Source organism: Colossoma macropomum, unplaced genomic scaffold (genome assembly GCF_904425465.1).
Source record: "Colossoma macropomum unplaced genomic scaffold, Colossoma_macropomum, whole genome shotgun sequence".
NCBI classification, from domain to species: domain Eukaryota; kingdom Metazoa; phylum Chordata; class Actinopteri; order Characiformes; family Serrasalmidae; genus Colossoma; species Colossoma macropomum.
The window spans coordinates 3528575-3550138 of NW_023496051.1; the positions used below are offsets into that span (position 1 = coordinate 3528575).

The following is a 21564-nucleotide window of genomic DNA, read 5'->3' on the forward strand; positions in this document are numbered from 1 at the left end:
ATGGCAGCATATGTTGCCAAACATGTATATATCATTCAGCATTAATGGTGCCTTCACAGATGTGCATGTCACCCATGCCATGTGCACTAATACCCCCTATACCATCATGAATACTGGCTTTTGAACTGTGCACTGAAAACAAGCTGAGTGGTCTTTAGCCCGGAGGACACAGCATCCATGATTTCCAAAAAGAATTTCAAATGTTGATTCGTCAGATTCCCCTATATTGCCCACTGCCCTAGAATTCGACTGCTAGCTACATTCAGAGACACACATGGAACTCATAAATGTGCCATTCCAATCAAAACAGTGTGACAGCTTGCATCTAAACAGGATTAAACAGCAAATTCAGTGAAGATCCATCACTGGAAATCCTATTTCGTGCAGGACTAGCCTCATGGCATGTGTGGTGAGTAAGCACCAGCAGTGGTGCAGAAATGCTCTTCAGCACAGTCACCCAGCCGAGCCACTCTAGAGGGGGCTACATGCCCCTGTTGTTGCCCCCGGAAACCACCCCAGCATGTAAGGGGAGGGTGGCTTCAATTCAGGCCCGAGCAGCGTAGCTTGCTCATCAAGCCTTTCACACACTCGTTAGAGGACCCCAGAAACCCGGTCCCTCGGGCACACACACACGTTAGGAATTCAACATGAATAATACATTACAGCGCTGGCATTCAGCCCCACTAAGCTCATAAAGGCAGCATGACAACGGCATAATGGAGAGAGCCTCTTGACCTCCCTCGAGCACCAGCAGCTCTACACATGCAGCTGTTTGCATTTCAATTACACGACCAGAGGGGAAATCTGATCTGAGGCGCGGACCCTTATGGAGCTCCTGTTGCACTTTTCTCTATCAAGACCCTCCCGGAGATTTGGGAAGCTTCTGGCAGAGAGGACGGCTTCTTGCTTTGCCATCAAAAACGCAACTACTTCCCAAAGACTTTAAGACGATGCAACCGCTTATCAAAACATCAGGTTTTCCCGGGAGCTACGAGGCTTATGTAGATTAAAAGTAATGGAAGTCTATGTGCACTGAATAGCATTGTGCAATCTGCACGCCGGAATAATTACACTTCCCTCAAATTGCGTTGAGTTGTTAAGTAATCCTAAATAGACTTTCCTATGTGGTTTTGTAGCATAGCATAAAAACAGCAGTAGCAGCAATCTAATCTGAATTTATTTGACTTGTTTTGTCTGATTCTGTAGATAACAGTTTGTCTTGGAGTATTTTGTCCACAATATCTATAAATTTCTACCTATAGATAATGTCTAAACCAGGGTTGAGCAAACTGGGGCTTGCATGCCAAAGTTCAGGCCCACCAGAGTTATTCTAACCCCACCCACTCAATTAGGGTAACCATATTTTTGGTTTTCAAAAAGGAGAACGCTGGGGGCAGAAGGGCAGACTGCAGAACGCAAATGTCAACATGAAAGCAAAACCAAATCCTGGACATTTTGGGTACATTTTAGGACACGTCCTGGAAAAAGAGGACTCGTACAGCTACCCTAGCTTATCCTAATATACAGGGTGATTCAAAAAGATTTCGTCCGATTTCAAAGTGCCATATTTGTACAACCGTGAGGCGCCTAGGAACCAATCACAATCCAATTGAAAGAGGGGGTCATAGAGTTTCTGACTGTCAGTGGAAGATGGCTCCCTTCAGTCTGCGAGGAGATGGGACCCCTGAGCAGAAAGCGTTCTGCGGTCTCCACTTCAATAAGACTGAATCCATCATAACTGTGCAGAGTGATTTTCGTGGGCAGTGAAGCTCCAACAGCTCAGAGCGTTCGTCGTTGGTTCCACAACACTGGATGATCTCCGAAATCGCACTGAAAGAGCCGTGAGTGCAGCGACACCCGACATGCTCAATCCAGTATGGGATGAGTATGAGCACTGTATTTCTATAGTATACAATGGGGTCCAAAATCTGAGAGCACATTAAAAATCTGAGATTCTTTTTATTTAAGCTTGGAAATAAACAAAGGAAAGTTCTTTAATTTTGATCAATTTTAAACAAAGCAAAGTTATGATAATTAAAATGAAGAAATATTCAAGATTCTGCAGTATTTGTAGGTCACTATTCAGATTTAAGTCTCGTTCCTTCCATTGAAGCTCATATTCAGACCATATTCAGATTCTGCTTGAGGGTCATTAAAGCAAAATCTATGTTAAAATGTCAATGTTTCTACTTTTCGTTCAAAATGTTATGCCGATAGAAGAATTTGTAATGAATGTCTTCCTATTAAATTGCAAAAAGCATTTTTGCTAGCGGTCTCAGACTTTTAGATCTCACTGTACATAACTTATTCAGTTTATTTTAGTTTTAATATAGTTTTTAAGTGTTTCAGTAACATATTGAAGTTTAATGTTATAAAACATTCATTAAGAACTCCAAAAGCTACCTACCTTCCATATTTGTATACTGTATTGCCTTTTTGGCTCCTGGCCAGAACCCCAAAGACGAGCACTTTGGCCTCCCAAGACAAAAATTTTGGGCGCCTCTGATCTACACATGCATATTCCCAGAGTAAAGAAAGCTTTCGCATCTGTCTCATCTCACGCCAGTCTTAGCTGAATAATATTTACGTAAGAAAAGTGTAAGAGCTCATCATTTTCTATATTCTATATCACGGAACTCGACATTCAGAAGATCATGAACCTCATGTTTTTCTCATACATCACCAGAACTTCTAACAATCTCTGAAACGCTTAAATGAATCTCCTCTGTTCTCCCAAGAGGAGCTCAGGAGAAAGAATTCAGAAACCAGTGATCCTCCATTAATACAGTATTATGGCCACGTTTACACAGCAGGTAAAAGTGGCCCAAATCTGATTTTCTCACCAAATCTGACTTTTTTGTTTGGCTGTTCACATTATCTTTTAAATGTGATCTGTATGCGACATCAGTCTGAACAGATCAGCTCCTAAACTGACCCACAGGCGCAAAAGAGCTGCTTCACATTGCTTCACGTGGCTCATCCAGAGGTAAAAAATGACTGAATGAAGACAAAAATCTGATTTGGGACACTTTTACCTGCTGTGCGAACACAGCCTAAGAGATGCCTTATTTCTCTTGAGAATTTTTTCGATATAAATACCAATATCTACAAATACCGTCTCAGAAACCACACATGCAAGTCTGTTTGAGATTGAGTCAGCACAGTTTGAGGCAAGTATTTGATGACTGAGGCATACAGTTTGCACAGTGCTAATTGGTGGGTTACTTGTTAGCTATGTTAGCTTTGTAGCTTCATGGTAAAACTAAAGAAGCAAACCTCAGATACCAAAGATGTCTTAGACAATCTACTACGTTCGGGGTACATCATTTCAACACACCAGTTGTCCTTTACGCTGTGTGAAAATTTCATGATGAATGGACCAATAGAAATGCTCTAAAATCACTTGGAATAAAATCTCTTTACATTAACTTACATTAAAAGATAAGAGTGTTTTTGCCCTCTCCTGTAAAGTTACTGTTTTGGAGATGCTAGTTTTTCCTTGGACAGCGACGATAAGCAAAAACTGAAAAAAGCTAACTCAGGTCCTTCTTTGTCGCTTTTTCTTGGCCTTCTTTCTCCAACACGGACTAATCTTGAGCGACAGCAGAGTTCACGCCAGAAAAAGTGACATCAGTCACCCAAGTTCACACACACAGGCGCCTCGTGAGCCGAGACAGAGCTGCTGTCTCCGAGGCAACCGTCGCCGAGGCGTTCAGTATAAAAAGGCGACTTGGACGGTGACTTCTGTGAACTTCTGAGAGAGATTAAAGAGCACGTCCTTCTCAGAGACCACATTCTCACAGTCTTTGAGTTGTGTGATGTCCCGACACAGGTTACCACATCTACTAAATCCCAGCATGAGGTCAGAGTCAGTGGCTGTTTTCGTTGTTGTTTTGTTTATGACCAAGTTGGCAGACTCTAAGGCCCTGGGGCCACAAAAGAGGCTTTTGCTAGGTGGCAAAGGGGCTTTTGGATAGAGTATGTAATCTGGCTAATTAGCGCATAAACAAAGATCTCGCCATTTCAGAACTGGAAGGGTTGGAAAGGGTGTTCGAGTCTCTGGAACTCCATCATTCCGCTTGAGCCACCACTCAGTGGAAAAGTTCAGTTCACACCGCTGCAACCCGTCTCTGTGACACAGGACTTTGGTTTGAATGATGGGCTGACAGTGTCGGGTTGATGTTGGGTTGATATTGTCTTTTTGTGAAATGCTTCTAAAGGACATTGCAGGATTTAACACTGACATACATAGGCTTCCTTTACCTCCCATACCTCTCATAGGCTTCCATTACCTCTCAAATCTCCCATAGGTTTCCATTACCTCCCATAGGCTTCCAATACCTCCCAAATCTCCCATAGGCTTCCAATACCTTCCACACCTCCCATAGGCTTCCAATACCTCCCAAATCTCCCATAGGCTTCCAATACCTTCCACACCTCCCATAGGCTTCCACTACCTCCCATAGGCTTCCATTACCTCCATGACCTCCCATACCTCCCACAGGCTTCCATTACCTTCCATAGGCTTCCATTACCTCCCATACCTCCCACAGGCATCCATGACCTCTCATATCTCCCATAGGCATCCATTACCTCCATGACCTCCCATAGGCTTCCATTACCTTCCATACCTCCCATAGGCTTCCATGACCTCCCATACCTCCCACAGGCTTCCATTACCTCACATACCTCCCACAGGCTTCCATTACCTTCCATACCTCTCATACCTCCCATAGGCTTCCATTACCTTCCATACCTCCCATACCTCTCATAGGCCTCCTTGACCTCCCATACCTCCCACAGGCTTCCATTACCTCCCATACCTCCCACAGGCTTTCACAGGACATTGCATCAAATTCTGTGTTCAAAGTTTTGTACAAGAAAGAGAATAAACGCAAAGACATCACGATTTATGTATGTTAGTGTTAAATCCTGTTATTCACTTATTGCCATGTAGCCAACAGGTGTACGGCTGTATATACCAGTATATTTGACATATCGCAATAACGATAATATACCATCATATTCCCCACCCCAAGCTTATGAGACTATTGTGCTGCTTAAATGTCATGGGTTGTGAGGCCTTTCTATATGTCATTGCTTTCTGAGACAGAGGAACACAGGAACCCAAAGCTAGTATGGCCACAAAACTAGCTATAAGTAATACTTTTATGCTAAAATATATATGTAAATATGTTAAAATGTTCATTCACAGTTCTTGAAACATCCCAAAGACGTGACATTGTTGAAGGCATATGCTATTTAAGCAACAGAACACGAGAGGGAGTGTGTTATCGCGAAACAACATCACGTGATGTTCTTCGCGATAAAAAGCAACCTCGAGTGTTCTATTGCTTTTATACAACAGTTAAATAAATAAAGTAATAAATTAATAAACTGGGCCGTGAACGCGGCGTTTACTATGTTTTAATGTTCGCAGTTCCTTCACCAAATTATAGTTCCTTAACAAGCAGCTTGTTGCTGCGTCAGAGTAACGAACTCCGCCCACTCGCTGCACAGCCGGCAGTTCGTTCTCCAGCTCCTTACACTAAATTCCCTAACTGTCATCACCACTGAGCAGCTTTTCAGTCGGCAGCTGTGACAGAAGAACAGCTAAACAACCTGGAATCAGCCAGAAATGAACCCAATACCATTCACTAACCGTGTAGTCTGATCAGTATTAATGTTGTTTTGTTCCAGCCAGTCTGTAAAGCATCTTACAGCCCATTTAGTTTGGCGAATGGTGTTGGGTTCATTTCTGGCTGATTCCAGGTTGTTCAGCTGTTCTTCTGTCACAGCTGCCGACTGAAAAGCTGCTCAGTGGTGATGACAGTTTGGGAATTTAGTGTCGTCTCATCTTCAGAGTCTGACCAAATTGGCTGTCAGTCAAATATGATCTTAAAAGTGTCCATTTTCTTTTTGTGGCAAAGTAAGAAGTAAAAACGTTCAAATGGCTTGAGCGTCTCCTACAGCTGTCAAAGTCGTTGCTTAGTGTTTACAGTGTTTGTGAAAAAACCGTGATGTTATGGAGAAATATCAGCACGGTTAGAACACTTCTCAACCAATCAGCTTGCGCGGCTAAAACTAACTGTTGTATAATTTTTATTATTTGTTTATATGCCTGCAATTGTACAGCACTATTCTGAACCTGAACCATGATGTTGCAGGTCTGTGACGCGTAGCAGCCCGTGGGTGACCGTCTGGATTTGGTGGAAAAGTGTTAAACTAGTCCTTTAAGACGTCTGGGTGCTGAGTGAAGGTCCTTACCCAGGGAGTCTGACTCCAGGAGCCGCTGGAGGTCGCTAATGCTGCGGATCTCGCTGCTGGAGAGTCTCTCGATCAGCTCTCGGGGAATCGACTCAGCCTTGAGGAGCAACATGTTCAGCATGAATGCAGGTTAAAGAATGACTGAACTTACACATCGCTTTTATCACAAGGCAAAGTAAATAAAGCTCTCAAAACGAAGGGCGAGTTCTGAGGAAGGTCCTCAGTTCAGTGCTACTGAAATACTGCTGATGTACATAAAATACATTTTGAGCTGGATTTGTGAGACAAATCTGACACAAAAGTCACTCAGATGTGAATCTGTCACGTGTTTTTAAAGGAGAACTCTGCCGATTTTGGAAACTTTCTATTTAATTAAATGGTTAACATGTCAACAGAGTCGTTCAGAGCAGTTTGGTGTGAAACGCTCTGTTCTAGAGAAACTTACAGTCAGAGCTGTTCACAGTGGTGGTGATAGGAACCAGACGTCCACCTCTAAAAGCTCCCTCACAGAAAGTTACTACATGAAATGGTTATGAATTCACTGCCTGATGACTGAGGCATTATTTTGTGATAAAACGTATTTTAAATCTATTTATTTCGATCCATTCATGGCAGAGAGATACATGCAGTGTGTTGTGAAGCAAAATAGCAAAGAAAATTACATTTTTTTAGATTTATGACTTCAAGATTTGACCACCATAGATTTTTTCTAGATTTTTAGATTTGACCATCATCAACATTGCGTATAAAATCTCAGAAGGCACGTGTGGGTTCACTGGTGGGTTTGGATGGTAAATAAAATGGCTATATTCGTGTCATAGACACTGTGAACCCTGGTTCCTATCACCACCACTGTACAGACATCTGAGTCGGTAAGTTTCTCTTCAGTGAACCATTTCACACCAAACCACTCTGAATGGCTCTGTTTGCATCTCAAGGACTGAATTATTCAGACATTTTGAAAAACTGGTGGAATTCCCTTTGAACAGAGGTGAGCAGAGCAGCTTAAACTCATCCTCAGGTAGAAGCTCAACTCATTTAATAGTCTAAAGCTTCATGCAGTCGCCAAATTTCAACTACAGTAAAAAAGTAATGGATGAAAAAACTAGAAAAGTCGTTAAGTTCCCTACAGAACTGCAGTGGAACTTCAAGTTAAGTTTGTTAGGCGCTTTTCTTCTCTTTTTGGGGTTGTTTTGCTTTGGAAGAAAAGGCTAAATCTCAAAGCAAACAGCAGCCCAGCTGAGCCAACAGAACAGAAACAGAAAGAAGCCCAAATTTTAGCAAATTCAGGTCATTAACTACTGAAACTGAGGTAAAGTTTACTTATTTTCTACAAAAGAATATTTCTGAGGACAAATTCTGTCTAAAACTAGTAAGAAAAGTTTAAATCCATCAAATTTTTACCTCAGCAAAGAAAAATTAACCTATTAGGCCAACGTTACTAGCCTGGCTTGTTTAGCACCAGCATCGCGTTTTCCTCCTGAGCGTTCATGTATTTAGCACTTTGTGGGGACTCTAGGCGGCATAAAAGCAACGGTGTGGGGACTTTAAGCAGGTCCTCACGAACAAAAAAGGGGCAAATTTTATAAGTAATAGTCAAAAGCGTTTGGTTCCTGAGGTTAAAGAGAGCACTGAGTTAACCAGGTGCAGCACAGCAGCGTGTAGCTGCAAAAGGACCTGAAAAGCGGCCCGCAAAGACAGCAATACAGGCGTGCGTGTGTTTACCTCAGCAGCAGCAGCGCTGGTGTGTAAGACAGAGAGGCAGCAGGCAAGTAGGCAGCAAAGCGCTCCTCTCATCGCCTCTCTCCGCTACCGGACCGCCAAACCGAAAGCGATGCGCCCGTCAGAACCGGAGAGCATCCCCGGAGCAGGTGTGGGAGTGTGTGGGGGGGCGTTCCAGTGGTCGGGGTTCGGCTCGGTCCGGCTGTTTTAGTCCTCAGCGTCCAGGCTCAACACGCAAAGTCCAAACGGCCAAAACGGGCTCGAGACTCTCATTTCAGACAAAACAGTGGCTGCAACGGCAGCAGTGCATCTTCTTGTGACACGTGCGCACGAAATAAAGATATCAATCCTTCAGTCAATGAAAAAACGGTGTAGGATTCCGCAGAAGTGACTCTGAACAGTTCGCAGATGTTTCTGTCCTCTGTGAGGCTCCGACTCCGCGCGGAGCGCCGCTGCTCTCTGAATGAACTCTGAACGCCTCGCGTCTCTGAAGAAAACTCCGGCGAGGCGCGCGCTCCCGGTGTGCGCGCGTGCGCGTGTGTGCGCGCGCGCCTCCCAGCACTCGCTCAGCTCGGTTTGTGTTTTCTCCATGCGCGAGCCCCTAAGGTGACATGGCGAGTATTTTTAAGCCACACATTGCTATATTAAGGCCACAAATTAATATATTGAGGCCACGAGTTAAGTGTCTGGTGCCCATGAATTAACATATTGAGACCACGTGGCCACGAGCAACGTAACTGGCATTAATATATCAATTCACGACCTCAGTGTATTAATTTGTGGCCACACCTTATTAAAAAATAATCACCACATAGGTGATTTTTTAACTGTTTTTCCGTGATAAGTTATCTTTATTTGTTTTCTCAAGATCTCATGACATTTATGCCATTATCATGGGAAAACGATGTTTGTTTCTCAAGATCTCCAGTTATTTATATCAATATCACAACATAAGACAGTGTTTCACTGAGAGAACATTCATTATGTCATGATAATGGCATAAATATCTCGAAATCTCTAGAAAACAACGTTCATGGCCTCAATATATTTATTTGTGGTCACACTTTATTACAATATAATCACCATTTAGGGGCTTTGCTTTTCTTTAACTGTTTTTCCGCGATAACAAGGTATCTTTGTTTGTTTTCTCAAGATCTCGTGATATTTATGCCATTATCATGGGAAAAACCAGTGCTGGTTTCTCAGGATCTCCAGTTATTTATACCATTATCACAACATAACAGACAGTGTTTCACTGAGAGAACATCTATTAGGTCATGATAATGGCATAAATATCTTGAGATCTCTAGAAAACAACATTTGTTGTGCTGTGAGAATGATAGAAATAATTTCTCGAGTAAATACACCGATCAGACATAACATTATGACCACCTCCTTGTTTCTACGCTCATTGTCCAGTTTATCAGCTCCACTTACTGTATAGGTGCACTTTGTAGTTCTACAGTTACAGACTGTAGTCCATCTGTTTCTCTGCATACTTTGTTAGCCCCCTTTTACCCTGTTCTTCAGTGGTCAGGACCCCCATGGACCACCACAGAGCAGGTACTATTTGGGTGGTGGATCATTCTCAGCACTGCAGTAACACTGACACAGTGGTGGTGTGTTAGTGTGTGTTGTGCTGGTATGAGCAGATCAGACACAGCAGTGCTGCTGGAGTTTTTAAACACCTCAGTGTTGCTGCTGGACTGAGAATAGTCCACCAACCATAAATATCCAGCCAACAGCATCCAACACCACCACCATGTCAGTGTTAATGCAGTGCTGAGAATGATCCACCACCCAAATAGTATCTGCTCTGTGAGGGTCCATGGGGGTCCTGACCACTGAAGAACAGGGTAAAAGGGGGCTAACAAAGTATGCAGAGAAACAGAGAATACAGTCTGTAACTGTAGAACTACAAAGTGCACCTATATAGTAAGCGGAGCTGATAAAATGGACAATGAGTGTAGAAACAAGGAGTTGGTCATAATGTTATGCCTGATCAGTGTATATGAAAATGACTTGTTATGACAGAAAAACATGCAAATCCATGGCCCTAAAAGGCTTTTATATTATTATTATTATTATTATTATTATTATTATTATTTACAGCTTTACTTTGGGGTTTTAGATTCTGTCTTTTTTTATTATTATTCTATCTACTTAAATCTCCTTAAACTCTCAAGAAGTGACATAAAGCTCCTTGAGTTGGTGAAATGGTGGCGCTTTTAATCAGCTTAAATCTCTTCAGCCTTTAAAGGCGTGATAGGGACTTCTTTCCAAATCATTAATTTATTTTATTTATTTTATTAACTTAAATCTCCTCAGCCTTTAAAGACCTTATATGGAAATTTTTAAGCCCTTTATTTATTTATTTATTTTTATTTTGTTTTGTTTTATCCACTTAAATCTCCACAGTCTCTGAAGACCTGATATGGAATTTTTTTCAAATCTTTTATTTATTTATTTTATCAACTCTGAGATCTCCTCAGACTTTGAAGAAGTGATATGGAAGTGAGGGTAATGCTGATTAGCTGTTTCTGACTCATACTCTTTGTTACGAAAGCCTGTCCCAATGCCTGCAGCTAGCGTGATGTTATGGTCTGTGTTTGACTTCGGGGCACTGATATGAGCGCACCGTCGAGAATGTTCGATTTCCACCCACGTGTGCGAAATTTCTTCCCCATGAGAACTGAGCTTACGGGCACTGGCAGGATCCCTGAGGTTAGCATGGAGAGTTAATAGGTAACACTTTTAGCCGAGATTCGAGCTGGTGTTTACATTAGAGACGCCCCCAGCAGACTAATGTCTAACGGGAAATAAGGGGGAGCAGGGTCCAGGGTCAGCTTCTTTCACCATTCATCCTTCCTCCCTCTCCCTCTCCCTCTCTCTCTGTCTGTCTTAGATGGGCGAATCCTTAATTAGTCCCCTTCTGTCCAGACAGGAAGGCCCACCGCCATGCAGTCACTGGAGAGAGGTGATGTGAGAAAAGGAAAGAGTGCTCAAACAAGAGAAAGGGAGCAAGGCGGGTGAGGAAAGGCCGTGAGAGGTGAGCCGAGTGTCCCAGGGCTGAAATAACAGCAGATAAAGTAGGTCAGGTGTACACACACCCACACATTACTCCAGACACTGGGTTTAGTGAGCTGTGAGACGGCTCTTGACTGTCGTCTCTGGATGCCCCCATGCTCCTTAGGTACACTCGCCAAACTCAAAACAATTCTCAAACATGTTCTGGCTAAACCCAGTGCTGAACAACACTAACCAGATCTACATTAACCATGTCTACAAAGTTCTAATTAGCCCTGAATACAACTAACCAAATGCTAAAAATACTAACCAGGTCTAAAAAGGTCTAACTAGCTCTTAATAACTAACCTATTGCTAAACAACACTAACCAGATCTACACTAACCAGGTCCAAAGAGTTCTAACTAGCCCTGAATCACTAACACAGTGCTAAACAGAACTAATCATGTCTAAAAAGTTCTAATTTGCCCTGAATATAACTAAACAAATCCAAAAATACTAACCAGGTCTAAAAAGTTCTAACTAGCCTTTAATATAACTAAGAAAATGCTAAAAATACTAACCAGGTCTAAAAAGTTCTAACTAGCCTTTAATATAACTAACAAAATGCTAAAAATACTAACCAGGTCTAAAAAGTTCTAACTAGCCCTTAATATACCTAACCAAATGCTAAAAATACTAACCAAGTCTAAAAAGTTCTAACTAGCTCTTAATAACTAACCCATTGCTAAACAACACTAACCAGATCTACACTAACCAGGTCAAAAGAGTTCTAACTAACCCTGCATCACTAACACAGTGCTAAACAGAACTAAATGGGTCTAAAAAGTTCTAACTAGCCCTGAATCACTAACCCAGTGCTAAACACCACTGACCAGATCTACACTAACCAGGTGTAAAAAGTTCTAACTAGCCCTGAGTAACTAAACTAGTGCTAAACAACACTATCCAGGTCTAAAAAGTCCTAACTAGCCCTGAATCACTAACACAGTGCTAAACAGCATTAACCAGGTCTTAAAGGTTCTAACTAGCCCTGAATAACTACCCAGTGCTAAACAATACTAACTAGGTATAAAAAGTTCTAACTAGCCCTGATAACTAAACTAGTGCTAAACAACACTAAGCAGGTGTAAAAAGTTCTAACTAGCCCTGAATAACTACCCAGTGCTAAACAGCACTAAGCAGGTGTAAAAAGTTCTAACTAGCCCTGAATCACAAACACAGGGCTAAACAACACTAACCAGATCTAAAAAGTTTAACTAGCCCTGTATAACTAACCCAGTCTAAACAACTCTATTGTTTCTTAAACAGCTTTGGCCAGTGTAAACTGAGAAGCCAACATCATATCTACCAGCCATAAATAATTAACTCAGGTAAGCAGTACTACCTAGGGTTAACATGTTGTAACTAAACCTAATATACTAATACATAAATATTATATATGACCCACTTCTAAACAACATTAACAAGTTCTAACGTTCTAGCATGCTCAAGATAAGTAACAGCCTCATATATTCTTACTAACCCTGGCCTTAAAAAAACTAACCCATTCTAATCAATCCTTTTATTTCTTAATCAGCCTTGATCAGTTGTAAACTCACTTAGTTAAGAAGCTAACACCAGGCAAAACATGTACTAATTAACCCTGAATAACTAACGCAAGTCTAAACAACATTAGGCAGTTCTAACAGGTTCCAACAACCTCAACATGCATAACACAGGTCCAAATGGTCCTACATATTCTAACTAACTTTAACTATATAGACCACTAACCCTAAGTAGCTAACCCTGATTTGAACTAAATTAACTATAATCTAAACAACACTAACTAGGTTTAACAGGTTCTAAGTAACCCTAAATAACTGACCCAGGTCTAAATACCACTAACCCTGAAAAGCTAACTCGGCTCTAAAAAATTCTAACCAAGTCTAAAAAATTCTAGCTAACCCTAAATAACTAACTCAGGCCTAAACAAGTCTAATTAGGTCTACTCTGAATAGGTTTAATTAGGATCCTTCCTAACTAACCCAGGTTTAAAAACCCTTAACAAGTTTTAACTAACTCTGAATAACTTACTGAGGTCTAAACAACTCTAACCAAGTCTAACACGTTTTAACCAACTCTGAAGGTCTGAACAACATTAATCAGATCTAATAAGCTCAAACTAATCTAGGTCTAAATACCACTAATCCTAAATGACTAACTCAGGGCTAAACAACTCTAAACACTTCTAACAATTCATAACTTCAACTAATCTAGGTCTAAACAACAGTAAACAGTTTTAACCAGTTCTAACACACTTGAAGTAATGAGCTCAGGTCAGAATGATCTCACATATTCTAATGAATCTCAATAACTAACCTTGTTTAGTTGTATATTGATCTAATGGAGAAGCTAACCTGTATTACAACTAACCAGGTGAACCATTATAGCCAATTCTAAATAACTAACTCAGGTTTAAACAACTCGAAACATGTCTGACAAGTTCTAACTTACCCTGAATAACTAACTCAGGTCTAAACAGCACTAACCAGGTCTAACACATTCAAGCTAATCCTAAATCACTAATCCAGGCCAAAAAGCTCCAACAAAGTCTAACAAGTTCTAATTAACCCTAAATAACCTGGTCTAAAAACAATCAAGCCTAAATGACTCAGCTCTAAACAACTTTAACCAAGTCTAACAAGTTCTGGCTAACCCTGAATAACGCACTCGTGTGTAAACAACTCTAATTAGATCTTACTGGCTATAGTTAACCCTAAATAACTAACCCGGATCTAAACAACTATAACCAAGTCTAAGAAGTTCTAGCAAACACTAAGTAATTCAGGTCTAAACAAATCTAATTTGGTCCAACAGGTTCTAGCTAACCCTAAATAACCCAGGTGAAAACAGCTCCAGCGAAGTCTAACAGGTTCTAGCTTACCCTAAATAACTCACTCAGGTCTAAACAATTCTAATAAGGTCTAACAGGTTCTAGGTAACCCTAAATAATTAACCCAGATCTAATTGACTATAACCAAGTCCAAGAAATTCTAGCAAACACTAAGTAATTTACTCAGGTCTAAACAAATCTAATAAGGCTTAACAGGTTCTAGGTAACCCTAAAAACCAACCCAGATCTAAACGACTCTAACCAAGTCTAACAAGTTCTATCAAACACTAAATAACTCACTCAGGTCTAAACAACTCTAACCAAGTCTAACAAGTTCTAGCTAACGCTAATCAAGTAACATGGGTCTAAATGAGTCTGTTTAGTTCTGACAAGGTCTAGCCAACCCTAAATAACTTACTCGGGTCTAAACAACTCTGATTAGGTGTAACTGTTTCTGGTTAACCTTAATTAACTGACTTTGGTCTAAATAACTCTAACCATGTCTAACAAGTTCTAGCTAACCCTAAATAACTACCTTGGGTCTATACAACACTAATTAGGTATAACAGGTTCTAGGTAACCCTAAAAACAACCCAGGTATAAATGACTCTAACCAAGTCTAAGAAGCTCTAGCAAACACTAAGTAACTTACTCAGGTGTAAACAAATCTAATTAGGTCCAACAGGTTCTAGCTAACCCTAAATAACCCAGGTCTGAACATCTCCAGCGAAGTCTAACAGGTTCTAGCTAACTCTAAATAACTTACCCAGGTCTAAACAACTCTAATTAAGTCTAACTAGTTCTGGTTAACCAAAATTAACTAAGTTGGTTCTAAACAACTCTAACCACGTCTAACAAGTTCTAGCTAACCCTAAATAAGTAACTTGGGTCTAAACAACACTAATTAGGTTTAACAGGTTTTAGTTAACCCTAAAAAACCAACCCAGGTATAAATGACTCTAACCAAGTCTAAGAAGTTCTAGCAAACACTAAGCAACTTACTCAGGTGTAAACAAATCTAATTAGGTCTAACAGGTTCTAGCTAACCCTAAATAATGCATGAGGGTCCAAACAACAATAATTAGGTCTAATAGATTTTAGTAAACCTGGTCTTAACATGTTCTGAGTAACTGGAAGCTGGAACCTTTAGCTGTTTTAATCTGTCTAATGAAAGCTATACTTCACATATAAAAAGGCATTTTTATATGAATTGAAAGTCAATAGTATTTGATCATCATGACTTTGAATGTTAATGTCAACTTCTTTCTTTGATAACCAACCCTGGTATCAGGTCAGTGGAGGACAGCAGTGGACATCACCATTTTAATCTCATACTGAACTTGTTTCCCTCTTATCCACTGTGTGTGTGACTCAGGCAGGAGCTACATTCCTTCGTCTGGCTTTAGCTGTAAGTTGGAGAGGAATGTGTGTGGACCAAGAAAGACATGCACACAGTCTCACACGAACACAAGCTAGAGCAGGTGAAATACCTGGAAACGCAGCTTGGCTACGCAGCGTCTGTATGAGACATGACTGACATTTGAATGGGAAGGGGCGGAGTTAAGCACCTGAAGGGAAGCAGAGTGTTTACATATAAAAGCATGGCTGGAAAGTGTGTGTAATATTGGAGAGTGATAGAGAGCTGAAGGGCCTTCATTATGGCTGTGGCAAAAATAGCCAGAGACTAGAGGACTATGGGAGTTGGAGTCCCCAGAGATTCAGCACTGCCAAAGAGAATGAACCACAGAGCACAACCACAACCAGCTCGACTGTGGGAAACCAGGAAACACACACACACACACACACATACACACACACGCCAGTCACACATGCCAAGCTCTTTGGGAATTATGCCAAAACCTAAAACTTTGCTCTCCTTCCCAACTCTCTGAGCATGAGAATGTCACACTGCACTCGTTTACTCGCTCACTCATTCCCTCGTTCACTCTCTCATGCAGTTGTGCTGACTCGTTAACTTTCTCATGCACAAATAGATATAATAATAGTAATAATAATAAGCTGAATTTATGTAGTACTAATAAGTAGCCTTTCTTAAACTCAATGATGCCTTACCATTCCAAATAACAGCAAACAAAACATTCACCGCTCCCCAGCTGGCAGGGAGAAAAACTCTCCTGACCAGTTGCAGTTTCCTGGCTCGTGACCAAGTCAGAATCCACTGATGCAGTGCAATGTCCTCACCTCACAGCAGCTCATCTCCACTGTCTCGGTATGAAGTCTCAAGCTCATGGCCTAGTCAAACTCAGCTGTCATTATGCAAAGTCCCTGGCTCCGGTGTTACAGTGTGAAGTCCCCTGCTCGCGGCCCAATCAAACTGCACTGTTGTGGTGCAAAGTCCCTGGCTCGCGGCCCAGTCAGACTCCACCGTCACGATGCAATTGCCTGGCTTGTGGCCTAGTCAAACTCCATTGTCACAATACTAATTTCCCAGCTCAGTTCGTTCAAACTCTGCTGTGGCAGTGCAAAGTCCCAGGTTTGCGGCCACTCAAACTTTGCTGTTGCAGTGCGAAGTCCCCAGCTCGAAGCCCAGTCAAACTCTGCTGTCACGACTCATGACTCATTAGTCCGTGACTCACTCAAACTCTGCTTTCACAATGCAAAGTCTGACACCTGCAGCAACTCATCTCCACTGTCGCAGTGCTAGTGCCAGGCCCAAAGCCTAGTGAAACTTCACTGTTGTGGTACAAAGTCCCCAGCTTGCGACCACCAAAACTCCACTGTCACAGTTAGAAATGTCCCGGCTCACGGCCTAGTCACACTCTGGTACCGCAGTTAGAAGTGTCCCAGCTCATGGCCTAGTCAAATTCTGGAATCGCATTTAGAAATGTCCCGGCTCACAGCCAAATCAAACTCTGGTATCGCAGTTAGACATGTCTCGGCTCACCACCTATTCAAACTCTGGTACCGCAGTTAAAAGTGTCCCAGCTCATGGCCTAGTCAAACCGTGTTACCGCGGTTAGGAATGTCCGGTTCAGAGCCTTGTCAAAAAAACCTAGGCTCAGGAACACTTCCAAAAACCACTGCCTGTGAACAGGTCGTTGCTGCATCCACAAATGCAAGTTAAAACTCTATGATGACTCTACCACAAATGCAAGTTAAAACTCTACCAAAGACAAAACCATATATAAACAGGATCACAGAAACGCTGCCGCCTTCTCTGGGCCTGAGCTCATTTAAGATGGACTGAGGTGAAGCCGAAAAGTGGCTATCGGGAGGCACCGGGATCGCAGTAAGGAAGTCTTTTATTGTATATAAGTTGTTGTTAGCTTAATGATGCGTGCATGTGTTGTTTGTGTCATTCTATGCTGGGCTGTGAGGTGGTTGGTGCAGTGTTAGTGTCTACCATGAAGGACAACTGTAAAGTTAGAAGTGACCTACTTGGTATTCTGTCTGCTTGGTTAGCACTGAGCAGCGGTTCTCCCTCACTGCCTGTTCACTAAAAGAGCACTCACCTGTAAAGTGCAATGTTTCCTCTGACCTCTTCTTCGCTGACGCCACAATATGTATTCTGCTTTTTTTCCTAATGCTGAAAAATGACGATTAAAATGTAAAATGAAAATGGCCCAGGATATTTTTGTGATGAAAAACTAATGAATTCATGCTCACACACATTAGTCACAACGTGCCTCTCACACACACATTCACTCTCTTGCTTACTCACTCATTCATTCTCCCCTCCTGCACAAACAATTTACTTGCTTACTCATTCACTGCTTTCTTGAGACATAGACTCATTCGCTCGCTCATTCACTCTCACACAAATGAGACAGATGAACGAGTACAAGCGAGGGTGGAGTGGAACTCTGTTAAACTCATCACACCTTTGAAACTGTGTATGTGTGTATGTGTGTGTGGAGGTAAGCGAGGGTTGTCGTTTTCTGCAGCCAAACAGCAGAAGCCTAATATGGGCATGTTTAATGAAGCAGCCCACTGCACTGAGCTTTATTTGAGCACGTGCCAAATAACACGCCATTACTATCATAACACAAGCCACTACACACTGTGCAGGCCGAGGAGGAGATGAAGAAGCAGAATGCAGGGCCACGGTTCAAATGAAGAAGTGCTAAATAGACCCTGTTTCTCTATCTACACCCAGAATAATGCACAGTTTGGCAAGAAATCAAATTTCCACAATTATTATGAATGTAGTTGATCTGCCGAGGCATGTCTGGTGTCAGGTAATGGAAGCTTATAGCCCGCCAATCAACATTGTGCAAACTGCATGCCTTAGGGGGCACTCAGTCGACGCCTATTTAAAAGCAAAGCGCTCTAATTTTTCTACATAATTAAGTGGTTAAGAAGTAAACAGAGACATTCAGAGTCGTTTGATGTGAAACGCTCCACTGTAGAGGAGCCAGATTTGTTCACAGTGGTGCTGATAGGAACCAGACATCTAATAGCTCTAAAGCTCCCTCAGAGAAAGTTATTACATGAAATGTTTATGAATATGCTGCCTGATCCCTGATTGATTGATTGTTTTATGATAGTATTGAGGTAAAGGTCTGTGCTAAAACGTACAAGCACCTTTTCAAACAAGTTGTAAAGGAAAACAGAATGCAATGATGTGCAAATGGTTTAAACCGTATATTTAATTGAAAAAAGGACAAAGACAACATATCAAGTGTTGAGAGTGAGAAACTGTTTTTTGAAAAATATGTAAATTTTGAATTTGATGCCAGCGACTCATTTCCAAAAAGTTGGGACAGGGGCAACAGAAGACGGGTAAAGTTGTGTAATGCTAAAAAAAAAAGAAAACATCTGGTGGAACATCTCACAACTAATTAGTTTAATTGGCAGCAGGTCAGTAACATGACTGGGTATAAAAAGAGCATCACAGAAAGAGTCTTGCAGAAGTAAAGATGAGGAGGGGTTCACCACTCTGTGAAAGACTGTACGGGCAAATAGTGCAACAATTCAAGAATAATATTTCTCAACGTAAAATAGCAAAGAACTCATCATCTATGATACATAATATCATTAAAAGATTCAGAGAATCTGGAGAAATCTCTGTATGCAAGGGACAAGGCTGAAAACCAGTACTGACTGGCCATCATCTTTAGGTGGCACTGCATTAAAAACAGACATGATTCTGTAGTGGAAATCACTGCATGGGCATAGAAACACTTCCGAAAACCACTGTCTGTGAACATAGTTCATCACTGCATCCACAAATGCAAGTTAAAACTCTAAAATGCAAAGAAGAAACCACAAATAAACGGGATCTAGAAACGCTGCTGGCTTCTCTGGGCCTGAGCTCATTTAAAATGGACTCAGGTGAAGTTGAAAAGTGGATTTTGGAGCAACATATGCTGCCATCCAGATTAACATCTTTCTCAGGGAAGGTCTTACTGCCAAACCACATTTTCCACATATAACAACAGTATGCCTTAATAGTAAAAAAAAATTGGGTGCTTAACTGGCCTGCCTGCAGTCCAGACCTGTCACAATTTTCTCAGTTTTAACATTTGACATGTTGTCTTTGTACTATAGTCAATTCTATATCAGGTTTAAATTATTTGCACACCATTGCATTTTGTTTTTATTTCCATTTTAGCACTGCGCCCCACCTTTTTCGGAAATAGGGTTGCATTTTTCACGGCCTTTCATGGTGTAAAGGTACATGCAGGGTGTTGTAAGGCAAAGTTTTTTAGATTCATCACTGTTGTACCACACTCAACATTACATACAAGACTCAGAAGACGTGGGGTTCACAGGTCATTTTGGATAGAAAAAAAATGACTATATTTGTGTTGTAGACATTGCAAATTTTCCTGTTCCACCTTAAATGGTGCAGCTTCAGGCAAAAGAAAGTGACTGCTGGACTATTTAAGGTGGAACGGGAAAACTCGAACAAGAAGCTGGCGAATAGGAAGCCAAACTTCAGCTTCGTCCTTCTGTGTATAAAGATTAGTGATGATTCTCACTTTGATGGATCTGCTGATGTGTGAGTTTGTGTTTCTCGCGCTAAACTCAGTTTTTAACGTCAGGTTCAGACTGAATACTTTCCTGCTGGTCTGGACGGCTAATTATCATGATCAGTTATTAAAGTAATAAAAGCTACCGAGAGCAGATCCATGGGCCTAGATTAATCTGTGTCTGATGATTAGAACAAAACAAATTAGGTGAAAATCGGTTGAGTTATAATGAAGTTGTGGCTGATTTAATCCTGAGACTCTTCGTCTCTCAATACAAGTTAATCTGTTCACAAGCGGATCTTGACCTCTCCAACATGGCGGACGCTCAGACGTATCGCCTCAGACAGAGAACAACAGGCAATGCGGCATCTAGGAATGTAGATCTATGGCATTACTTTACTACATTGAGCTCATAAAGAAGCAAACTTAAGACAACGAACATGTCTTGGCTAACTCAGGGGCTGATTGTGTGGCATTTCACTGAGCTATTCCTTTAAGAAGACAAAACCTCCACACAGACACACAGATTCCTGTAGTCATCCCACGGGGACAGATGTCAACAGACTGTGTCGTTTCGGGGGAAAATTCCCAAATAACGTTACGATTGTTTGGACACGGCCTGAGACCTTGTTTGGACAGAGACCTTTCTCATCACAACGGCGCGTACATCTTTTTTTTATGCTCGTGTGATCATTCGGCCGTCTGGTAGCCAGGGGGTCCGACTCCCTTTAACATGAATAATTTGGCAATAAATCAAATTTCCACATCCTCCTACGCCCAGATGTTGTCAGTCAGCCAAGACTATTCAGTGTTTTAACTGGAGCTACGAGGCTAATGTGACTAACAAGTAATGGAAACTTATGTATATTAGCATTACATGAACGTTGGGCTTAAATCATCGCATCGTTCAGTAATATCAAACCAATGGTGGACGAAGTACACAAATCATGTACTTGAGTTAAAGTAGAGATACCCAAGGTAAAATATCACTCCAGTAAAAGTAGAAGTTCCTCCCTTTAGACCTCCACTTGAGTAAAAGTACAAAAGTATTTGCCTTCAATAGTAAAAGTACTAAAAGATTAATTATGGCTCTGATGTCCTATTATGATTTTCACATGGTAATGGATTCATTAACTCATTTTAGGTGAAAGTACTCCAGTGTCACTCTTGGTAAACCAGTCTTTTAATAGAATGTCATTAATTAGTGACGCTGATGTCTATTAATATTATCATTAAGCACAAAACACTGAAGGCAAACAGTTTCCATTAGGTAGAACTGAGTGGCTCTGAAATCACTTTTTACAAACAAGCAAAGTTTCAGTTTAAGATTTATTTACACTCAGTTACAAGTTTAAGTTCAATAAAAACTTTAAACTCAGGTTCACAAATGAGTTTCCTTTACTAAACTGCATCTGTAGGTCTCTGTTCATAAACATAAACTAGCAAAAACTAATTTACTATAAAATGAAATGTGTTTGTATAAATTCAGAATAAAGACCCGTCAGTCACAACTGCATATGTGTACATATTTCTATATTGTGGTCTATTTACACAAAGTTAGGTTAGTTCATCATTTATGTTGAATAGACTCTCCCAAAATTTTACGCTGCTGCACTGACGTTGAACTGTGTGCTGCACTGGGTCGGTATGACCAACAGGTCAAAACAAGCTCAAAACAGAGTGTGCGCTGTGCCCTGATTGGTGTTCTTGCTTTGTGCTTCTTTCGTTTTGCCATGTT

At 41.2% G+C, this 21564-nt stretch overlaps 1 protein-coding gene across 1 annotated transcript in view; it reads right to left on the reverse strand.

Moving 5' to 3' along the window:
- LOC118804610 (platelet-derived growth factor subunit A) overlaps positions 1-9402 on the reverse strand; it is a 33223-nt gene extending 23821 nt beyond the window's left edge. The window contains exons 1-2 of the mRNA XM_036565160.1: positions 7993-9402; positions 6268-6364 (exon numbers count right to left, since the gene is read on the reverse strand). Coding sequence (XP_036421053.1) covers positions 6268-6364; positions 7993-8064 — 169 coding nt within the window. The 5' untranslated portion in view covers positions 8065-9402. The remainder of the gene's footprint in view (positions 1-6267; positions 6365-7992) is intronic.
- Between the last annotated feature and the right edge of the window lie 12162 nt (positions 9403-21564).